The sequence below is a fragment of the Scleropages formosus genome, chromosome 2, assembly GCF_900964775.1.
Source record: "Scleropages formosus chromosome 2, fSclFor1.1, whole genome shotgun sequence".
Classification (NCBI taxonomy): domain Eukaryota; kingdom Metazoa; phylum Chordata; class Actinopteri; order Osteoglossiformes; family Osteoglossidae; genus Scleropages; species Scleropages formosus.
The window spans coordinates 11,657,744-11,682,191 of NC_041807.1; the positions used below are offsets into that span (position 1 = coordinate 11,657,744).

General features: G+C 40.3%; 1 protein-coding gene across 11 annotated transcripts in view; it reads right to left on the reverse strand.

Moving 5' to 3' along the window:
- Positions 1-24,448, reverse strand: part of LOC108939821 (receptor-type tyrosine-protein phosphatase S-like) — a 176,046-nt gene that overhangs the window by 122,736 nt on the left and 28,862 nt on the right. For all 11 annotated transcript variants that reach the window (XM_029249710.1, XM_029249706.1, XM_029249708.1 and 8 more), the window contains one exon: positions 6,089-6,272. In XM_029249710.1, the coding sequence (XP_029105543.1) occupies positions 6,089-6,182 (94 nt within the window). In that variant the 5' untranslated portion in view covers positions 6,183-6,272. The remainder of the gene's footprint in view (positions 1-6,088; positions 6,273-24,448) is intronic.

Below are 24,448 nucleotides of genomic sequence, written 5' to 3' on the forward strand. Positions count from 1 at the left end.
TGGGACACGCCTCGGCTTGGCTGGCCTTTTTTAGCATGTGTTCTGGAGAGGTGGCACAGTGCATAAATTGCTGTTTGGACTTTAATGATGGGCCTGTGTAAGAGCACCAAGAAGTGGTGAACTACAGGGTAACTTATGTTCCAGTTCCTGGTAAACATAATTTTTGCCAGACTTTTGCTGTCTTCAGTTTCAGACAGTGGGCATGGCCATGTTATGGAGTTATAGAGCAGTTTGTCACGTAAAGCGGACAAAGGTGAACATGAGCTAAACGTTTTTTTTTTTTTTTCTCTTCAAATAATTCATTTTTTACTTCAGGTTAGTAATGTTTGTCCAAGCAACTTATCGGGCAAGATCGTGGCCCCAGTCAGTTGTCAACACTGAACACCTATTCAGGCATTATATAGCAGATCTACCAACACTTTATTGTTTCACACAATTTTCGAAGCAGAGCTTTGCTGAAGTTTCCTTAAACATGTATCTAACTACTTCTGATTTAAATGTAACATCTGATTTTCAACAATATAGTGGTGTACGTTATCTATAGAAAACTTTGAAAGACTGCTGCTGGTGCTTTTTTTACACAGTAATGTGGCACAGTAATGAATTCTTTTTTGCTCTGGCACAATGGAATATCTGTGATTTCATGCAAATTTACAGTCACACATTGTTTTTTTGTCTTATATAGTGTCATATTTTTAATTGCAAACGAAGTGATAGTAAGACCTAGGTGCTATGTCCTTCAAAGAAAAGTAAGGAATGACGTAGATTTGAAGTTTCTAAATTACCACAACTGACAGAAGAGCACTATTTTATTTCCTGTACAATGGTACCAAGACATTTTATTCAGTTATCAAAATCCCATGGAACCTGCAGCATAGTGTTTGAACTAGAAGCCTGCCATTTAACTACATGCTCCTCCTTCTTATAATAAACCTTGTATCATTTTCCAGATAGCATGAAAACATAATAAAACAGAAAATGAGCCATTTCTACACTGTACCTTTGAGGTGAACCCCAAAGTATGAAATAATCTGATAAAGCTGCTCTCCAGGGAATGAGAAATGGGAAACACAATAAGACCTGAGATGTGAAATATCATACAAGCCATCAATAGCATTTATCAGATTTTTTAAATGATTTTGTGATGGACTGGTGTCCCATTCAGGATGTACCATGTTTAGCCTTGCACATTGTATTTCTGGGATAGGCCCTAGAGCACTGTAACCCTGAACTGGAAAAATAGTAAATGAGAGTGAATGAGTTAGTTTGCTTTTTATTATCTTAGTAATCAAACTTTAAAAATACGTTGAATACATGGCGTTTATTTCATTTTTTACTGGCCCAGTGTTCTCAAAAGCTATTCTGCAAAATCATTTAATTCAATTCCACACTAGTTTGACATAGAAAAGGAGCTGTAGAGATTATGTAATCACTGGGAATGAAAAAGTATGACGTATTTATAACAGGAAATTGCGTGTCAAATCAGTGAAAAGCCAACATCTGATGAAAGAAGTCAAAAGAGGTAGGAAACAGAAGAGTGGGGTTTTTTTACTCTTGTAAAACTAGCCAAGAATGATGCCTATGTGGACTTTACTGGAACCTCATTCAGGTGGTTTGCTTTGTTCAATTCCTGAATGCATTTTAAAAAGAAACTACAACAAATCAACTAGATTTTATGACTGAGCAGCAATATGTGTACTATTTTTAATATTTTCTTATAAATTAACACTGCAGACACCCATATGCCAGTGCCTACTACACCTACTACCTGCTCTTCACTATAACTTCATATTTTCTGCATTTGGTTCTGGCAGACACAGAACAAAGCTGTTTTTTGTTGACAAAGGACTTGCAAATAAAATCCCTTTATTGGGCTGTTCATAGAATGAATGGAAAGTCATTTTAAATGGAAAACACTAAAGGACTCTCAGAGTATTTGCAATAGCTAAAAGATAAGCAGGCATGTTTACTTTTGTTTTTCTTTTCGAATTGCAATATATAAAAACAGTATTCCTGGAATTAATAAGTGATTCAAATTAATAGACTTAATTTGTTTTAGGATTTGATTAATTAAATAATATCATTTAATCCATTCTTTCAGTACAAATTAATTCTGTCACAATTTGCACGTTCTCAAAGAAAAGGAACATATTTCATTACCAAAAAAGGATCTTCAGCAGTTTTAAAGCATCTTCACTTTAATGGGTACTCTTTGACACTTAATTCAGTTTAATACAATTGAAAACTTAACAGGTTTTCAACTAAGGCATTCAAGCTGAATGCAATTTGAATCCTTCAATCAATTAAATGAAGCATAGGGAAAAGAGGTTTGCTAGGAAAAAACGAACACCATATGTAGTTGGCTTCCTAGTCAAGGGTTGAGAAACACTTTGGGTTACTTGGTTTGTGGGTACTGTGATTAAATCCAGCAGATGGGTCTGATGTAAACAATTTATTTGATGGGAGGACCTAGGATACTTTTGAAGTTATTTTTTTCCTGATTCTGATGCACACATTGAATTTGCAAGAATGTACAAAAATATTTTGAAGATTTTACTGCCTTTTGTGGATAACTGGGTGATGTGGTGACTCAACAGGTAGTGCTGATGCCTCACAGAGAGAATATTACTACTTTGCTGTATACTGTAAATATGTGAATGATTTCAGGGAGTTTGGTGCAGTGTATCTAACATTATACGCAATTATTTGAAAAAAGAAAGCATCTGTTACACGAATAAACAGTTATCTGTTGGTAATAATTAACAAGAGATCTAAAAAATGTAACAAGGCAGTCGCGAGGTAACAGATCCCTCACCGCATCAGTGTAGCCACTTTTCACCCATCAGCTGACCCTGCCAGGCTGCTCAACCTCTCCTGCCTGTTATGCCTGTTCCAACGACAGACCCACCTTCACTGATGCATAACCCACATGGCACAGCAATCAGCTCAGGCTGTTTAGCAATGCAGGAGAGGAGGGAGAGCTAGGATGCCTTAGCACAGGTGTGGGAACTTGATAATGAGCCAGAGGGACACGGTCCAGGGTGACTGGAATGCACAGAGAGATGCTAGTGGAACAGATGCTGGTGGAGAGCAGTGAGACAGCAGAGACATTGGGTCAGGCCTGCAGGGGAGGGGGGATCTGGACTGTGGAGGACTTTCTCCTCATGAACCTGATGCTAGAGCCATTTCAACGAGGCCTCCTTGGCAGTTTCCTGGAGGTAGCAAGACTTCCCCCTGCCTACCTGGCACATCACACCAAAATTGCAAAGCTGAGAGATGGGAGTCATTTTTAACACTTAAACTATCTTTGCCAGTTTTACTGTGAAAATAATACAGGATTTCTGCTTTCAAACTGGGGTACCCACTGAGGAACTGCCAGTTCAGCAAGATGCTGCACATGAATTTAAGAAATGTGCAATAATATTCTGGTAGAGAAATTAACATTTGATCTGCATGATGATGAAATGAATTCTAGAATGTCTGGACAGTCTTATAAAACTTCTGAGACAGTTCTGCAGGATCACACTTGAGAAATATTTTAACCTTTCGCCCTTGTTGCTGGTGTGAGGACATATTTGGAGTTCTTCAATGTGCTGTTTCTGTCTATGTTGCAGTAATCCAGTATTGTTCTGTTAATAAACAAACTGTATGCATAACTTCCTTTGAGTAAAAGCATGTTGAACAACTGAGCAACTATGACAAGCAATGTGCTTTGGGCATTACTGGAGATGATTTATTCAAAGATGTTAGTTTTTATTAAAAGTTGCTCCAGTACAATTTGATTCATGAGAAGGAAGCAGGTGTTAGGTGGTCTGAGAAGAGTGAGCAGATGACATCATGCTTTCAGAAAAGCAAATCAATATTCACTGAGCAACATGTTTTACAGTTGTGTGCAAAAGTTTGGGAACCCCTGCTCATATTGCAGGTTTTACTGATTTTACTAATTTAAGAGAAGTTAACACAACTTCTGCAGGGAACAAACTTGACATAATTCCACAAATTTTGATTCACAAGTACTGCTACTAATCATCATTTTGGCCCAAGACTTGAATATCACTGAAAATTAGTGGGTAGATCTTAAAGATACAGGATAACCCTAGAATATCTTCTGAGCAAGAAATGTTCTGCAACGAAGAGTGAGAAAAATTCCTAAAGGAAGAACAGAACGACTGTTAGCTAGCTACAAGAAAAACTTGGAGGCTAAGGTTTTTATCAACAGGGTGCTCAAAGTTTTGCACATGGTATACTTTGTTCTATTTTTTTAAACTATTAAATTTACAAACTAAAAAGTAATTATTCTGAGGTACATAGAGAGGTCATTCCACCACAGAGGAGCCAGAATTGCAGACTTTTGATTTTGGACCTCTTCTGAGCTGGACCGCTAAGAAACCAGGTATGGAGGAATGTACTGTTCTTAGTGGTGTATCAGGAGAAATAAGACCCCGTAGATACTGAGATAGGTATCCTTTTACTGTCTTGTAGGCTGAAATGATCCAATTTTTAGGTTAATCTTGTTAGTTGTATTTATTCATAGGTTATTCTATTTGCCAGCAGCATAGTACATCAACTTGGGTTGAGATCATATGGCTGCCACGTTGTACCTTTAAAAGGCCTTTGTGTTGTACAAGTCTGACTATGAAAGGGTCATTTGACAAAGGTGTTTGAAATGAAGGTCCAGTAATATATGACAATGTGAGACTATGAAAGTGTTTTAAGGACTGAGGACCTTATGTGCAAAATGAACACAGCTGAAGTGTAGCAGGCAAGTGGAATCAATGAAAGTAAAAAGTCAAGAACAAAGTGAAAATTACCTGTCCATAAGGCACAAATAAGAGGATGATGGTGAAACTGGAGAATGGACTAAATGTGTGTGTGTGTGCATAGGGAATCATTACAGTTTTTAGGTGGAAAAAAGAATGGTAGACAGCCTGTTAAGGTATAGTTATTTTCTAAGGGCTTCATGCAAAGCAAAATTCAATGGGAAAAGAAAACACAAGTATTTGTCTGGGAAAAAGAGCAAGAGCGCAGCCACTGAGATGGTGTATAAATACACTTGGATGGATTACCAGAGAATGATCATTTCCAGGGACTCAAAGAGGAAGACAGGCATGAAGAGGGGGAGTGAGAGAGCGATAGGGAGAACAAAACTGGCAAAGGAAAAGCAAATAGCTGTGTACAGTTTACTCTGTATCTGTTGATTTGTCAGTATGTATGCATTCTGATGTCTGTAATCTTAAAAAATATACAATATAATAATAACACTCCCGAACATAGCATTCTGGATTTGAACTTGACAAGGGAAAGTAGAAGGAGAGAAACATGTGCTTGGAGAGAGGTGAGGGATTAAGAAATAATAAAACAAGAACCCATTAGTATCATTTGATATGAGAACAGAACAAATTTAAAAAAAAAAAAAAAAAAAAAAAGAGATGGGAAGAGACTGGTGAAAAAGATGTGTGCAGATGCATAAATAAGAAACGATAAAAGATGAAACAGAGAGATCAGGCATGCCTGAGCTCTTGCCTCATAGCAGAAACTACCATAACCAATACTGGGAGGATAGAAGAAACCAAAATTGAGAGGAGGCTTTCCATAACGAATGCCCATTATGCCCTCTGTGGCCTGCTTGCATCGAGGTATCAATCATCCTCTTCTACACATCTGTGACCACATGGTCCTGGTAGACATCAGGAAAAACATAGCTTGTTGACTCCAGGAGATCAATCCCAACTAGGTCTAACTTTGATACTTGGTTTGGGGCCAAGTTCTTCAAAGAACAATACAGGCATTCTGAGCCAAGCAGAGAAGAAGACAGCCTTCTTCATAACTCCTTTTTTAAAATCACCAAGCTCCTCCATTTGTTTTATAAAGAGTCTCTAAACCCATCTTAGGATTTGTTCTGCACCATTTCTTCCCTAACTTTCCTAAGCTTAACAATATCGGTGACTAATTGGTATTGAAAAATACTGAACATGTGTATAAAGAATGATGGTAGGATGAACAAATAGGAGAGTTACTGTATGTTCTGCTTGCTTCCTTCCATACGTTTTCACAGACTCAACAACCATACTGTATTACGGAGACTTACATAAGGCATGGCTGCTGATCAACATTAGCGACAGAAGCAGGCCCACCAGTGGCAGGAGGGTTCTTAGGCAGGGGGTGTGGCAGGTGGGCAGCATGCTTGGAGATGACCTTTGACCTGGCTGGATAGCCAAGGCCCAGCAAGTAGGAGACTGGGGTAGGGTCCTTTGCACGGATGTCTTTGCACTCTGTGAGAAACAAAGAGCAATGAAATATAAAATCAATTGTTTTACACACACACATACACAAAACACAGACTGTAGAGGTCAGTTGCACAGTTTAATGTCGTAAACCATCATCCACTCAACCACCTCTGTCCATAGTGGGAAAACAATTTAATAACCTCACTAAACAACATTAATATGTTTTTCCAGTTCTTTAATATTTTTATTCAATGGTTATTGATCATTATTTTGTGGTCTTTTATTAGATATATTTTGTTTATATACTGTAGACTTATTGTAGTATCCTCCATAGAGCTATTAGAGACAGGCTAAGGAGTCAGGGTAACACGAACATACTCTTTGTTGACCACATACATGTACTACACTTTGAACTTAGCCAAAAGGCCGAGAAGGGATCACACCACATACATGTCTTCTCTAAAGCAATCTTAAAGGCAGTACCAAGCAATGCCAAAAGACTGGAGGGTTCCCCTAGATCACTCTAAGCCCCACGTCCCCACACAATGGTTAGAGGATCACCCCTTGAACTCCCCAGAATTCCCCCATGGAAAACTAGCCATAAGCAATACAACAACCAATCAGAACAGAACACAAGACTATGTACAGAAATAGACACTAGTAACTATTTACACTGAACTATATCAGCTCCCCTCAGTGCCATTCCATTATGTTCGAATTGTTATGCTGCTCTGCATAGGTTTGTGTTTCTGCAATTTGCAGTAGTTTGTTTTTTCTGCAAGTATTTCTAGAACCTGCAGTCATGAAGATCCGATTCTTGGTAAAAGGCTGAACAGCTGTAAAAGGGGGGTGCAGGATATACAGACAGTTATGATGTATATGACTTATGACAACCTACATTTAGAACGGCAGTTCCATTAATCTTTTTATATCATTTTTAAGTCCTGACCTTTTATCACAAGTTCACATGAAAGTGATCGTTATGACCGCTCCCTCTGCTGTACACTACATTGTAGTCAAAAGGCACCCATATTTGTTACTGAGGGGCAACTGGTAGTGTAGTGGTTAGAGCTGTTACCTTTGAACTTAAAGGTCACAGGTTTGAACCTTACCTCTAATACCCTTGAGCAAGGTACTTACCCTGAATTACTCCACTAAAATTACCCAGTTGTTAAAAAAAAAAAAAAAAAAACACAACAGGTAAATAATTGTAGTTAGTTTAACACTAAGTCACTTTGGAGAAAACGGTCAGCTAAATCAGTGAATGTATTGCATCTCTGTTAGTGTTTGGGTGTCTAGTAATGAGTGTGTTCTGTCTACAAAACTTTGCATTTGTGATTTGTTACTTTTTATTAAAAATGGCTAACAAGCAAAAAGAGTGAGCGTTCCGGTTGTGCTGAAAACAACAACAAAAAAAAGATTTAGAAATGAAAGTAATGAATATGATGAAAACAATAATGCAGTATGAAAATATAACTGTGCTGTATTTATATTATTCTGTATTATGTAACATGAATATTATGTGAAATTAATAAAAACATGTAAAAACATGTATTATTTTCATGCCCAGGTCTATGCCCCAGCAAGGTACACTGGTCAAGAATTAAGAACAAGTATAAAGGAAGCAACTACACCTTGCCCACCAAGTTGCTCCTATGTCCTGCTCCTGTCGTCCCTGTCTCCTGCTCCCATAACCTCCTCCTTAGTTCTGCCCTGTGCTCCTGCGCCAGTCCCAGAAGCCTGCCTACTCCAGTTTCACCTCTGCCTGAACCTAAGCCTCCAACATTGGATTTTCCCCCACGGACAATGTCTGCATATTGGCTTTAGGCCTACACTTGACTCTTCAACCAGGAACTCAGTCCTGCCCCGAACCCCAACCCTCTTCCGAAATAAAAACTACACTTGGGTCCCACTTCTTGTCTCCGTGTGTGACAATGATACAACATAGCATTCATGTGTGCTAATTGTTTATATTTCTGTATGGTTTATATTATACTGTATAAGGTGATTTTTAACTAAAGATGAAATCACTTCATGACGTTGTAAGAGAATGCCATCGTAACTCGAGGATCACCCGCGGGGTTGTAATGCAAGAAATATCTCTTGAATCAAGGTCTCATCATTATCTCCACAGGGCAAGGATTCTCCACAACCAACATTTGAATTCAGCACCATTGTAGCATCACACAAATCAACCCAGCGGCAAGAAAAACACATTTTGCACAGTTTCTTCAGTACAATAAAATACTGCTGAAAGACATGCATACCCAGGCACTTATGCAAAGTGGTCACCATGCACCCAAGGCAAATTCAATGAGTGTTTGTATGTCAACCTTGCCATCTCTTATTTTGTTGTAGTCCACAAAAGGAGCACATGGCCAACGTGCTCCCATTGCTCCCGCAAAGTATGCCAGTGGCATTTCTGCTTCATTACTAACTGCTTCTTTCCACATCCCATAATTAGCTTGGTTATCCCTGGGTCTTGTCATTATTTGTTTATCCGCTGATCTTGTATTTATGTAGGTTCTCAATGATATTTCAGCCAGTGCCTCTTTGTTTTAGTGCAATTGTCATTAATCCCTGTGTACACATTTGGTTTTGGAGCAAATGGACTGATATGTCTGCAGTGTACAGCAGGGAAAAGGATGGTTTGTAGTAATACGCACTTTAATTAAAAAGAGCAAAGGGAGGGGTATGCATACAAAATGTGTCAGACAACTCATTGTGCTTGAGCCCTTTCATTTTTGACATTTTAATGGAGAGAAAAAGTAGATAAATTAAACCAAAATGTTTAATAGGAAGGGGGTGCGGTGGCGCAGTGGGTTGGACCGCAGTCCTGCTCTTCGGTGGGTCTGGGGTTCAAGTCCCGCTTGGGGTGCCTTGCGACGGACTGGCGTCCCGTCCTGGGTGTGTCCCCTTCCCCCTCCGGCCTTACGCCCTGTGTTGCCGGGTAGGCTCCGGTTCCCCGTGACCCCGTATGGGACAAGCGGTTCTGAAAATGTGTGTGTGTGTGTGTGTTTAATAGGACTCCACATTTCTTGCAAAGGGAGATCAGTAAAAGGTGCTCACACTGATGATACCCCAGCACAGTGTTTAGAAACTGTGGACCAGATTGTGACTTAGCAGGGAGGTGAAACAGAACTGATGTCCCAAAATTTCCCATTCTTTCACAAAAACCTCACTGAGAAAGAGCACTCTGCTTTTTTTTTTTTTTTTTTGACAAGGACAGAGATAATGTGCAGTTAACCAAGCTCTAGAGCTTGATGGTTGTACCAAATAGCGAATTTAATCAATTACTAACAAAGAACTGATTTTTTGAGTCGGTAACAAAAACATTTACCTGTGCAGCTGAACTCCTCAGCAAATATAAATGGCTACACTGGTACGGTTAGGAATTTACAGCCATTTTAACAGAAAGTACTTCATTACTAAAGTGTAAGATATGACACAGAAGGCAGGGTCACTAAGAAAGAAAGCAAGTTCAAGCTCAAGTTCAAGTTTATTGTCATAGATACAAGTACCATGTACATGTATCATGAAAATCTTCCTGGATGCTTCTCCACAGACTATGGACAAAGACAATAGAAGTACTGCACAAACAAAACAATGACAATGACAGTGAGTAGTGCAACAGCAATAGCAATAAATAACGGTAATAATAATAACAATAATACCAGTAGAGAGCCAGAGAACTCAGAACGAGAGAATGAGAATGCTTAAAGTGACAGTGTAATTTACCAATGTGCTTGGGTGGAGCAGTCCAACTCTAGTTACTAAAGGTGCCACATTGGTGAGTGTTACATACTCTTACAACACTGGGGTAAAAGCTGTTCCTGTACCTAGCAGTGCGGGTTCGAATAGACCTAAGCTGTTTCGCAGATGGTAGGGAAGAGAAAAGTGCCCGTGCGGGGTGACTATGATCTCTCACGATACGCATCGTCTTTCTGAGGCAGCATGTGGTGTAGGTGTCCTGTACTGCTGGTAGCTGTGTGCCGATGATTTCCTGAGCCGTTCTAACCACCCTCTGTAGGGCTCTGTAGCAGCAGTCCCATTTAGAAATACTCTGAGTTCAAAGCAAACATCAGTGATAGGAACTAAAAACATTGAAGAAAGCGGGTCTGGGAAAGAAAAACACACACACACACACACACACACACACATTTTCAGAACCGCCTGTCCCATACAGGGTCACGGGGAACCGGAGCCTACCCGGTAACACAGGGCATAAGGCCGGAGGGGGAGGGGACACACCCAGGACGGGACGCCAGTCCGTCGCAAGGCACCCCAAGCGGGACTCGAACCCCAGACCCACGGGAGAGCAGGACTGCGGTCCAACCCACTGCGCCACCGCACCCCACACATTTTCAGAACCGCTCGTCCCATACGGGGTCACGGAGAACCGGAGCCTACCCGGCAACACAGGGCGTAAGGCCGGAGGGGGAGGGGACACACCCAGGACGGGACGCCAATCCGTCGCAAGGCACCCCAAGCGGGACTCGAACCCCAGACCCACCGGAGAGCAGGACTGTGGTCCAACCCACTGCGCCACCGCACCCCCCGAAAGAAAAACATAAGAACAGAATTATTAACTATTCAGTTGACACTTTTTCCCAAGCCTAATTACAATGTTAAGGTTCTATACTCAGCTATTTACCCAATAATTTACCCGTTTGTATAACTGGGTAATTTTCACTGGAGCAATTGAAAGTGAGAACCCAGCTCAAGGGTAGAACAGAGCAGGATTCAAACCCAGGTCAATTTGATTGCAATGTAATGGAAAAAAGAATTTGAGGATAAGCAATGAAATATTTTGAAATGATTTAAAAAGTTAGTGAATTCAGAATTTGCTGAAACTCATTATTAAATAATTTTAAATAATTATTAAAAGGGCTAATAATTTGCAGACATACACCATCTATGTATATGTCCAGTTTATTGCAACTTGCAAATTACTGCCATAAAATACTATCCAGACATTCACATGACCACTTCCCTAGTGAGGGTTGCAGTGGTCTAGAGCCTACTCCAGACACATTGTGCATGAGACAAAGTTCAAATCAGCTCACTGCACAGCTGTCATATTCATCTATACTGGGCAATTGAAATTTATTTAATGAAGCTTTTCTTCCAGCGCTAAGTGACTTACAATGATTTACCAATTTACACAGCTGGGTGATTTTTACGGTATCAATTAGGAGTAAATACATTGCTCAAGGGTACTTAAGCAGGGGGCAGGATTAGACCAGAGTGCTTTGAGTGAAAGGCAGGTCTGACCACTATGCTACCTGCTGTGCTATCATACCGGAAACAGATGTCTTTGGCTTGCAGGAGAGAACACTCAGACTGACCCAGATTTAAACCCATGTCCAAATGCACAACCAAGAAAAACTAATCTTTGCCTTGTTTAGCCAGATGTATTATAAATAATTATGAATAAATTAATTCCACATTCTTCAATAAATTTATCCTGCAGTGAGAAAAAAAAAAAAAAAAACCACTATTATGTACTGTTTATATCACACCCTGGACCAAACTCCAGCAGAACACATCTGGCAGGAATCAGTAACGAGTATAAAAGAAGCCACTCCATCTCTCCTGCACCCCACTGTGCTTGTGTCTTGACTCTTTGCCCCAGCACCTGAACTCCTCGCCCCTGCTCCTAACTCCTCTGGATCTGACCACCACTTGAATCACTGACGACGACATCGGACCTGGCCCAAGAACAATGTTTGTGCATCAATTGTTTGACCCACACCTGTCCCCGACTCCTGCTCTTGTTCTCAACGCCACAAATAAATTAACCACACTTGGGTCCTACCTGTTGCTGCCCTGCGTGGTTTTGCATAACTGTATATTTGTTATTGAATCATCCTTTTTATTGTTTTGTTGCTCAGTAAATGCTTTTATTCAAAGCAACTTACAATTTTACACACTTACCGAGCTTTACATTGCACTGAACGGATTCATATGTCTGTTGTTCAAGGGTAAAAGAACAAAGCTGCCTTCACTTATGTTTTAACTTCTACACCACCTGCTGCCTAGTTTTACAATTTAGCTAAGTGATCTAACTCTCTAACATCAGAGATTTAGGTAAGAGCCTTAAGTTGTCTTCCTTGGAGACGTCACTCTATGCTCTGAGATCGCTTCTTGTAATGTCAAACATACTTCCATCACTTGCATCTTTTGTCTGCATGAGCAGAAAACAATGCTGCAGGGTCTACCGAGAGCCAGTCTGGTAATGGGGGGGATGTTGGTGTCTTTTTTTTTAATGGACATCAACCTCCATCTGTGTCTTGTCAACTGCCCTGTCCCGGTGTTCCAGTGTAACAGAATCCAGCAGTGGGCGGGGCTGCACATCTGTACAAAAACCTAGAGGAAAGGGAGACTCTGGGGCCTTCAATTTATCAGCATGCATCTATTCCAGTCAGCACTTTGTGCAAGGATCAGAACAGCCTGCCAGACTGACCTCTCAATACCCAAAATGCATCTAATTCATTTCTCTTTGCTTTTTCTTAGATGAGAACAAAAACACTGCAAGTAAAGATGCACATGCCACACTGCAGGGAGACAATTATTATTATTATTATTATTATTATACTAGTAGCCAGTGACCTCTATCCAATATAAGTTACAATGCTAAATACACTACGTACTTACAAGTATCTACCCATCGCCAATTTAAGACAGGAAAACACTTACACACATCACAAACAGTATAGAGTCACCAGTCCACCTGAAACACATGCGTTTTTTTTTTTTTTTTTGACTGTGGGAGAAAACCAAGGCAATGAAAGAAACTCATGTGAACACAGGGAGGACATCTAAACTCCACACAAACTGAGCTGGATTTAAACCCATGTCCAAAGCACACAATCATAGAGTTACCCACAAAATGACAACGAAACCCAGAGTCAAGCCTAACTGTTAACAACATTTAAAACTAATGACACATTTAAAAATATATATATATATATATATATATATATATATATATATATATATATATATATATATATATATTTGCTGCATTATGTACAAGGTGGACTTCTCTATGGCGCTGCGTGTGCTTCACTTCAGGCTAACGATGACCTGGTGCCCATGACTAATGGGTTAATCATCCACTTACAAACACGAGGTGGAATAATAAAAGGGGGCATAAATAAAGCAGTGTGCTCAATAAAAGCAGTGTCTTCGACAAGGAACAAACTGTCCTTGTCTTTCCAGCTTCAATTACTCCCCACCCACCCACAGCAGACTGCATCCCGCTAATGCATTCCGTAGCCAACGGGCCGCCCTGGAAATGCAGACACGTGGCCTTATTTTAAGCCTCGGTTGAAATGCAAAATATGGGCGGGCCTGCATTCATGAATTATTGAGATGCGGGAATAAGGGAGCTCTTCCAAGGCTGTTTCTTGCATTTAGATGATGGAAGTTGGAATGCAGGCTTAAACCCTTGGTCAGTAGGGCAGCAACAAGTTACAAAAAGCTCACGTTTATTGTTCCCAACACCTCCTCGACCACCACACGGCACCATGCCCCTGCTGCCCATGATCCCCCTTTCACCTCCCTCAGAGTTACTACCCTGTGGTAACTGCATGGATCTTTTTGTTGTGAATTCTGGCCGTCAGCTGTAATCAGGGCCGCTCACTCCGAAATGCGGCCCGCTTAATCCCACGCACTTTCATGCATTATTGATACTAACACGTTTTATTCTCAGCTGAGAGGAGCTGGAGCTTCGCAAGGCAGGCGAGGCTGCACAGGAGAGCGCTTGGGGGAAAACAGAGCTTCAAGGAGGAGAAGTGGAAGGACAATTCAAATGAAGGCTTTAATAGAAAACATGACCAATTACAAGTGATCTCACAGCGCTGCTGGTGTAGGGACAGTCTGCAAGAATACAAACCACTGAGCTGCCTCACCAGGCTGACAGCAGAGTGCATTTACCTCCGCTTTGGGCAAGAACAGGAAAAAGAGAGGGGGGAAGAAGAGGAAAAGAGGGGAAAAAAAAAAAAAAAAAAAAAAAAAAAAAACAACTTTTCCCACTTATATGGTACGGGAGCCACCGAGTATCAAGCTTTTTTCTAGATAGAAGGTAGATAGACTAATAGGTGCACAATGAATGCCCACCACTTACAGTATGTGCAAGAACCAAGTTTTTCTGAATGTTTAAACAAATACACTGTTGGATTCATCAAACAATGTGTAAGTGGTTTTGATTTTTTCTGTGTTCTGCTGCCTCTGCCAAGGAAAATGGGCATTTAGCAACATATTTTAATGACAGGCTATCTGCACCGACTAGTTAAAAAATTCAGATTTCTGAAAAATGTAACTTTTAAATCTGCCAGAAATGATTCAATATTACATCCTGGATTCTCTTAAGAAAGTGAGAGGATTAGCTGTTCCTTACGTCATCATCAGGGGAATAGTAAGAAAAGGCAAAGGCAAGCGCCAGCCTGATGAAAAACTTTATTTCTTCACTGATTCCAATTAATTTGCCTAGAGACTGCTCCACTGAGGTGAAACCAGAATGCTGATAAGATACTTGGATTAGATACTTCGACCACCTGTCTTCCAGAAGGCTTTAAAACCATGTTTGATAAACAGCAGGAAAATGCTGTGCATTGCTTCATGTATTGTATCATCCCTTTTTTAAAGAAAATTAAAAACTAGTAGCACATTTTCTTAAATTTGGGCTGATAGCTCACCTTTCGAAACAGACTATTTTCCCTGAGAAAGCCTGGCAGTGCTAACTGTTGCTGTATATGAAATCGCACTAATTTGTCAAATAAAAGGACCATAGCCATTATATGAAGAGATGCAAATGTATTTAACAGTGCATGAAAGCATTGCTGATTGCCATTAATGTGACATTATGCATAGGAGTGTACTGCCTGCAAGTGCTGCACATTTGTCTCTTGGTTAATAATTTCCATGGATGCACTGGTAGCCAATCTAATATAGTCACATGGTCAATGCACAGTGCAGGACCTAAAGCCCAACGTATAAAAGAAACAAATTGGAGGGGGGACCTCAGCTGGCCTGGGAATTGTGGAAATCTAGAGGATGTCTTCATTTATTGGATGAGCACATCTCCAATCACTACATCAGAGCCTGTCAGGACGGTTCATTGACCGTCTGGTTCAGTCTTCAGCTGAGATGAGCAATCATTCATGGTACAGAACTCAGAACCTTACAAACTACTTCATGTTGACCAAGAAGCTCCACAGAGTATAAACTCCTTTTATGCCTGTAAATATTGAACAGAATTGGCTGATTCATCAACAAAAACATTTTGCCCAGTTTGAGAGGCAGTATTTATCGTGTTACTTTGAAGAATGACTCAAAGCATGGGCAGAAAAATATTGCAAATAATAATGCAGAAAACTATTTAATCACTGACTGATTAACTGGTGTATAGGTTTTGATCATGGCTCAAATTCAGTTTCCAATTTCCCTTTCCTGTAGCAATGGCAATTTGCACACCTCTGGTCACAAGCAAAGTGAAATGTGTCAGCAATAGAGCTAAACAAATGGAAGTTTTCTCTCCTAAAACTAGGCAGAACTAGGTTTTCTTTTCTTACAGAAGCTCATCCCTCAGCTCCTTCTCTTGGTGTGTGTCAGATCTATGATCATTTTCTTTTCCCTGACTCACCAAACCCCCTTCCAGTACAGTGCATTTTGCCATTCCATAATCACAGTTCGTCATGCCTGACTTTCCACAGACCCGTTGTCTTAATACCTTCCATCAGTGCCTTCAACTGACAGGCCTTTCATTCAGAGGTATGAGCAGGACAAGAGAAAAGCTCTTCAGCTAAAAATATGATCAGGCTTGCTAATGACGGCCTTTCATATTTTTTTCTTTTCCTTTTTTCTCCCCCTCCCGCTCTTTCTTATACATGCATACTTATAAAGTAAGCTTTTTGTAGCATATCTTAGGATGAGAATCGCATGAATTTGCATTTATCTGCAGCAATATTATGCAAATCAGAGTGCCTGGATGCCTGCTACCCTGACTTTCTCCCCTACTTCACGTTGTTTCCATACACTGATAAATCTGTACTCCTCAAAGGTCTTAATCAAGTGATTACCACTTGTAAATGCTGCTGATTTTAAAAAATAAAAAAAAATAAAAAAAAAAAACCATATGAAGACTAAAACATGCATTATGAAGACTTCACGACTAAAACAAACATTTGAAAGTCCAAAAATAAACAGTTGGAGGTTCTGTGAGATGTAAATGTATATCAAAATGGGTAATACCAACATTTATTTGCAAAGACTGTAGCTCTTGGTGCCAAAATTCACTAGATCTACTAAACCACATACTTAATTAGACTTGCAGCCTGACCTAATTTTGGACTTACATAGAACCGAGCTAAAAATACTCCTTATTCTACTCATATCTTCTGCATTACAGTCAGATATTCCAGGTATCGCTTCAACCATTTGTCAATCTGGAAACTGCAGTAAAAGTTCTCTACTGTGGAGTGCTACCATCTCTTAGAAGGGTCCACCAACTTCAATACTTGGACACATCTATTCAGAGATGTAAGACACACTGAACAGTAGACAGAAGATCATGTCCCCAATAAGTAAATTCTTTTGTCTGTAATCCTCTATGATGGTCTTGTACAATAAAGCATACCGTAACTGTGAATATGAAATACCACAGTAGCCAGGTTCTGTGCTTTTTCATGACACCAAATCAATCAAGGTGACATTTACACAAATGGAACAACAGGACGATTTTGTAAAACACAGAGGGGATGTTTCCCCAGAACTGCCCCATGAGCTAGCCTCTTGCATGGTATGCACATGTCTGTATTTGTGACCCCTCACTGGAGCAACAATCACCTCTTTGCTCCTCAGTATGGAGGACACATTATAGACATGTGATTGTTAATTATCAGTATCTGGAGATCAGCAGGAGCAAAGAAATTCAATTGTGCCAAGTGACACCATAACAAAAAAAACCCGGATATCTGCCAAAAGGACATGCACAGCCACTTAAAGTAATAACAACGTTGCTTAAAGTGATGGTTTTGTCAACTTAGTTTACCTGCTTAGTCCTCAAACAGTAACCTGGAATGAGAAAAAAAAAAAAAATTCTCATTGACAATTTGAAGAAGATATTACAATGCATTTTCAAGGGCCTTGGAATACACAGCAGATAGTACAGAATTACAACATATGATGATTCACATGTGTTTTTCTGACTTTATGTGAATGAAAATGTGCAAATTTGTCCATTTTCCCATTGGAAATAGGTAAATTTCAAAATATCAGTTCCTGGTCACAAAAGCAATGTTTGAAGGGAAAAATAGCCAAATTCTATACATTTTAGGCATACGCAATAAGGAAATAACACTTACTCCTGAGGAACAAAAAAGTAAAAATTTGTTACATGGTGTAACGACACCTACTTCAAAAGCATTGAAAACCAAGCATTTCTATCTCATACACTTGTTCCAGTTGTTTTATCTACATAGCATTTGTTCCTTTTTCCCCAGGGGAATTTGTTAAACGATGGTTACTCGTCTCCAGTTAAATTAGTAAGTAGGTTTTGTATTGTAAATTAAAACAGTGTTGTGCTGTCATACACTTAATAGCAAATGGATTTTGTTAGAAGCAGTTTGTGAAACATTTGGCATTATCTTGATTTCTGCCCAAATGGTCCCCGAAATCTCATCCTCATGTAAGTCATACACAGACTTTGGCTTAAGAAGTTTGAATGATATTAATTCACATTCATAAGGATGAAACAAACCTGTCTAGCACATATATATGTATATTGTATATAGTCTTACCTGCCTTGCAAAGGTAACATGTTGCAAGGAGAACTGACATATATCAGATGTAATTAACACTATTTTCAATGGTAAAAAAAATGTATGTATTCCCAAGTGCCAAAATTGATACCTATTTATACTAACATATCAGCAAACCCCATTACGAGTCCCGCTTGGGGTGCCTTGCGGCGGACTGGCGTCCCGTCCTGGGTGTGTCCCCTCCCCCTCCGGCCTTACGCCCTGTGTTACCGGGTAGGCTCCGGTTCGCCGCGACCCCATATGGGACAAGCGGTTCTGAAAATGTATGTATGTACAATTACTTAAGTATTTCAAATTAGTTTTCATAGCACAACATAAAGGAAATTTCCCTTCGTTAATTACTCTATAATACTGTTCAGCTGTTTGATTGAGCTCATTCAGCTAACAAATGCTCAGCAAAATGTATATTGTGATGGTGCAGAGGGAGAAAACTGTAAATTCACATCTTGGCAGACCCTTGCACTAAGACTATGTTTTTGCACATAGCCGAGCTAGTTTACTGGTTCTGCAGTGTTCTGATAGGTTTCTTGCTTGTTTTTATTCTAAATATGCCTTGTAGTGCATTGTGGGAGGTATGTTGACTGCAACATGGACAGCGTTAGTAGAGCGCATATTCCAAGATCCCTGTCTATGCTACAATACATGCGATACACCTTTTGTATTAATGCAACATTTAAGGCAGCAAAGCAGAATCAAAACAAAACAAGCAAAACCAACAAAAGCAATGCCAATAAGTTTACGCTCACAGAACAAACCGACTTTTTTAGCTGGTCAAGATGGGAGAAATGATTACTGAGGTACCAATCAACTATCGGGAGGTGCACAAAATCCAAATTTCATCCTTATGAATGTGAATTAATATCATTCAAGCTTCTTATTAAGTCAAAGTCTGTGTATGACTTACATGAAGATGAGATTTCGGGGACCATTTGTGCAGAAATCAAGATAATGCCAAATGTTTCACAAACTGCTTCTAACAAAATCCATTTGCTATTAAGTGTATGACAGCACAACACACACACATTTTCTGAACCGCCTGTCCCATACAGGGTCGCGGGGAACCGGAGCCTACCCGGTAACACAGGGCGTAAGGCCAGAGGGGGAGGGGACACACCCAGGACGGGACGCCAGTCCGTCGCAAGGCACCCCAAGCGGGACTCGAACCCCAGACCCATTGGAGAGCAGGACCCTGGTCCAACCCACTGCGCCACCATGCCCCCCTGACAGCACAACACTGTTTTAATTTACAATACAAAACCTACTTACTAATTTAACTGGAGACGAGTAACCATCGTTTAACAAATTCCCCTGGGGAAAAAGGAACAAATGCTATGTAGATAAAACAACTGGAACAAGTGTATGAGATAGAAATGCTTGGTTTTCAATTCAGCTTCATGCTCTTTCATACTTAAGAATACAGGCAGGCTGAACCAGCAAGGCTCCTTGCAGAATGTTCAGAAACATGAGAATAGAGCAGGGGAATTAGGTTTAAGGCATCCCTGAAGTTGATGGAGGTTCATCAGTCACATAATAAGAGTGAAGACAGGCAGTTCTAAGAAGAGCCACTTTCTAGGAAGCAGGCGAGATCTGGGAGGAAGGCAGTTGGAGGGAGAGAGACAACGTGATCTTTTTTAATGGTTTCCCATCTGAAAGCAGGAGCCTAGGAAACACAGGCCATGTTGTGCCCCCTTACACCGCCTTCCTAGCAGAGCCCAGTAGCAAAGGGACTCCATGGACGACCAGACACAAGGTTATTATTGTGGTCGACTACCACGTGGGCAGATCATGAAGCTCCTCTGTGTTCCTTGACCATTGGACTTCAGTGGAAAGCGGCTACACGTCATTTTGAGTCAGAGCTTGCAGGGTGGAGGGGAGCCTTCTCTCATTCTCTTTTGTTCTTAATCTTCTCAACCGTCCATACCAACTCTTCACAACCCAGGGCACTGGTCATGAACGACCTAGGAGCAGTAGGTAGCGTAGTGTGTACTTACCCTAAAAATCGATATTCCACTATTGGTGCATTTACACAACATCTGGCGTCAATGTTCATCTCCTACAATACTGTACACATAACTGAAACAAGAACAATTCCCAGTTTAACTTCTTGTGCAAAAATGGTCTCAAGGTTTTCCTGTTTTGTGCTCCTGAGCTGGCGTTCAGCCTTTTTGGTGGGAAAAGGATGACTGTCAGGGGTAGGAAACTCAGTGAATTTGTACATGAACACACAAAGGCTGCAATACACTTCTACCTGAGAAAAACCACTTCTTGTATCTTTTCATCTTAGGCAAGCGCTCTCGGGCTGGTTAATCCACAAAGAATTCCATTAAAAATTTCTCAGTGTAAATAACTTGTAAATAATGGTGAACATGCAAAGACAGATTCAGCCCCTCCATTCCCCCTAAATCACAGGTGGCTCACAACTGCCTCGCATTCTTAGAATATCAAAGGTTTAGAGAGGTTCCACAAAACAAGTAATCAAGGGAGAGAACTATTTTTTCATAATTTCCAGTATGCTCTGGGGTTTGATATATATGGATTTTGCTGAACACAAATAAATTGGAACTTAGAGTGTATCATTAAATATTGATTGTCATTTTCCTGATTAACTGTTATTTTGGACACAGCAATTGCAGGGAAGACTTGTGTCACCAAAGGCTAAATACAGGGTTCATGCAGACCAACCAGCCTGATGTAAGCTAAGTCCATAATTTAATGTTGCAAAAAATACTGACTAAATCAGTGAAAACCATATAGAGATTGCTGACACAACAGGTTCAGGGAAGTTCGCACAGAATTTAATACAAGATTTATCCATCATACTACTATCAATTATCATTTGCCCCATGCAGAGTCACAGTATTACAAGACCTTACACAAAATGAAAACAAAGCAGCTCATGACCAAATTACAATGTTGTAGGGCTATTAATGTTCCCAAGAGTAACCAATACCAAAAAATATGACAATATTAACATACTATTTTTAAATCTATAACATATAGGGCTTGATGGAACACATTTGTAACAAATTCATACAGTTTGGTAATTTTTACTATAGCAGCTTAAGGTACATACCTTGATGAAGCGTACTATCGCATAAGGTGAGATTCAAAACCGGGTCCTTTGTGTTCAAAGTGGCAGTTCAATTCATTATGTTACCTGCTGTTATTAGTATGGCTACAAGAAATTACCAGCGGTTACCAGTGTTAATCAGTACACAGAACAAGCATTTACTGCCCCTGAAACAGAGGCAATTTAACTGTTAATCAAACTGCCCTTTAAAATTTTTTTTTTAAAAAAAAAAAAAAAAAACAAAACACCCAAGAACACTGACTGTTATTATTACAATAGTAAGGTGAGACCTAAACAGTACATTCACTCATGTAGCTGATATTTTTCTCCAAAGCAACTTACAATGTTAAGATACTTATGGTTATTTACCCATTTATACAGCTGGGTGATTTTACTGGAGCAATTTTTAGGGTAAATATCTTGGTCAGGGATACTACAACTGGAGATGGGAAGCAAACATGCAACTTTTGGATCCAAAGGCAACGGCTCCAATGACTACACTACCTGCTACACTACCCACAGTATGCTCACACCTGAAATGAATACTCATGTGGAATCCCCAACCATTGCACATTTTCATCTGGAGGAAGGTGCATACCCCAATGGACATCCGCTGGGCTTGAATGGAGTCGAATCATCAAAATTACTCTTGGAATGTTAATTACACCAAGTTAAGAAGGACTTGGCATTTTATGGCATCAGCCCCAGTGAACACCAAGGGCTGGTTGGTCAGTTCTGGGTCAAAGGTTGTGGGAGTGACAGTAAAGCAGTTTTTCCATCATTGCATTTCACTGGTCCAGGATGAAGTACTATCCACATGTGATATAAAGAAACAGATAAACAGAACACATTTCCTGATATGGCATGATGATTCTCAGGTCTGGTCCCTGGCCAAATCTTTGGTGAGGAAAGAATAATGGTGAAGGTCATTGCTGCTCACTAAGATAGCGGATGCTAAAACTATAGAGTAAAAATAAGACTGCAGAAGAGAAAGCAAGAAAGAGAGAACTGTCATTAGGAAGCCGTGACAGGGCCAGTAAATTCTACTAATTATCTGCATGGCCTCAGTCACTTCTTATGCTCTTTCCTATAAGGCTGGACATCTCCCTGACAGTGCACCGTCAGATCCCTTCAGCGGGAGGTTCATTTGCAGGGACAGCACCAAGGACAGGACAGATGTACTGGACTGTGCTTCATGAGACGACACTGAGCATGTGCCAAAGTGTGCAAAGTTGATGTCCAAAGACAGGCATATCAGGTGAACTGGGGAACCTAAATTGCCTGCAGTGTGTGTATGCGTGAACGTGTGTTACATTGATCTGATGTACAATTGTATGAATGACTGTGGCAGTTTAGTATAGTAATAGATACACTACATTAAAGTCACCTTGGACAAAGGTGCCAGCTAAATATTACTTGATAAATAAAACTATGTGATAGACAAGTCTCAGATGAGCAAAATATCCTATTACTTCTATCCATACAATGGAAAATTGAATAGAATTTGTTGAATTGGTCCAGTAAAATATCCAGCGATATAAATGGTTAAAGTTGCTTTGGGTAATAGATTCATTGCAACAAAGTGCAGTAATGGCTAAAGAATATGTTCCTTGGTTATTTGATTTATTTGCTTGTGGTAGTAAACATATTAGTGGTCATGATTCTCGTGAGGTATCTCAGAACGTAAGTGTGGTGTTTATTAGAAGTGGTGGGTTCATTGTGTTGGGGCAAATCTGAAATCCAGCTCAATGAGCCAAGCGAAGGTCAAAGCCAATCATACAGGCGTCGTCCGCGATACTGATCCGAAATCGAGGTTGAAGGTTCAAGCAGAGGTCAAAACCGGAGGAGCGGGGTCATAAGCACACGTGGAGTCTCACTCAGACAACCAAGTACTGCAGGTAAGTCAGCTTCTTTTTAAGGGTGTTTAACGAACGGCAGGTGTGTGGCATTTATTTATGATTAGCCACAATGGCCGTCACCTGTGGCATTTTTCACTGAGGTTGTGACATTAGTTTTCAAATTGTACTAACTTCTTCATGCTACAATAATTAAATGATTAAAATGCATTTAAAGTTTTTCAGAATTAGGATATTAATTTTTAAAACGGTAATTACACAAACGTCCAAGGTTACAGTCTTCATAACTGCAACAGGAAACAATTCCGCTTCTTCCTCCCACAGAATTCTCTGTCAGCACAGGACGACCAGTTTCGAGCGATTAAAGTATTGAGATCCAGTTACATGACAGCTAAACCAGATTTGGACTCCCTCCCAGAGTGCCCTGTTTGGGAATTTAAAATGTCTCCTGTATGTGTGTTCCCACATGACAAGACTAGGTAAAATACATGCAACAGGAAGTGTGTGCAAAACAAAATGAAAATTGGGTTGAAAGAAAAAAAAGAGTGAAAAAGGCTGTAAGAGAGATCACCTTTACGTTTTGTTGTTGACACAGATGACACGTGCATCAGGTGAGGGACTGCGCTATGGAAACCGGTGGAACACAATGCAATAATCCAAAGAAGCCCATTCCTGGCAATGTTCCACAGCACACTTGGTGATGCTACATGAGAAAACAGGTGAGATATACATCCCCCCGAGGAAAACTGCTGGCGATCAGTAGCTGTGTGACATTACGTGTCCACTGTCATACTGCACACTTCGACGTTGTTATGATAAAAGGTACAAAGTGAAGCCTATTGGAACTGGCTTAGCTATAGTGGAGACTGAGTGAATAAGGGGTCAGGTCGGTGAGAGTGATGACGGATGGACAGGAGGAGACAGAGCGAGCAGCTGCCTGCCATCTCTGAGCTGTGGAAGTGCAAACCAGCTGTGCCACTCTGGGGCCTTCTTCTGCTCCTGGCAATAACACTGACCCCTTTGTCCAATCCACAGCCATGCTGCTTTGACATTCCTCACCCTCCCTCCTCTCTCCTTGAAAACCACGCTCCTTCTCATCCAGTTCCTAACCATCACGTCACTCAAATGGAGTGAGCAATGTCTTCCTCCTGTAAGGGTGCTCAAACTCACAAACTGCCATCAACGAGCAGGATGAGGCACACATACACACTCCAAACAAGGGCAGCCTGCAGTGAAGCAAAAAAGGAGGGGGGAGAGAAAAAAAAAAAAAAAAAACTAAAAATTCAGTTTCCATTGAACCCCAGTACTCGTACATTTACATTGCATTTATTCATTTAGCAGATGCTTTTCTCCAAAGTGACATACAATGCTTCATTAACACTAAACTGCCAACAATCCTTTACTCATTTACACAGCAGAGCAATTTGACACACACACACAAAGCTATTTCTTTAAAACATAAAAATGTAA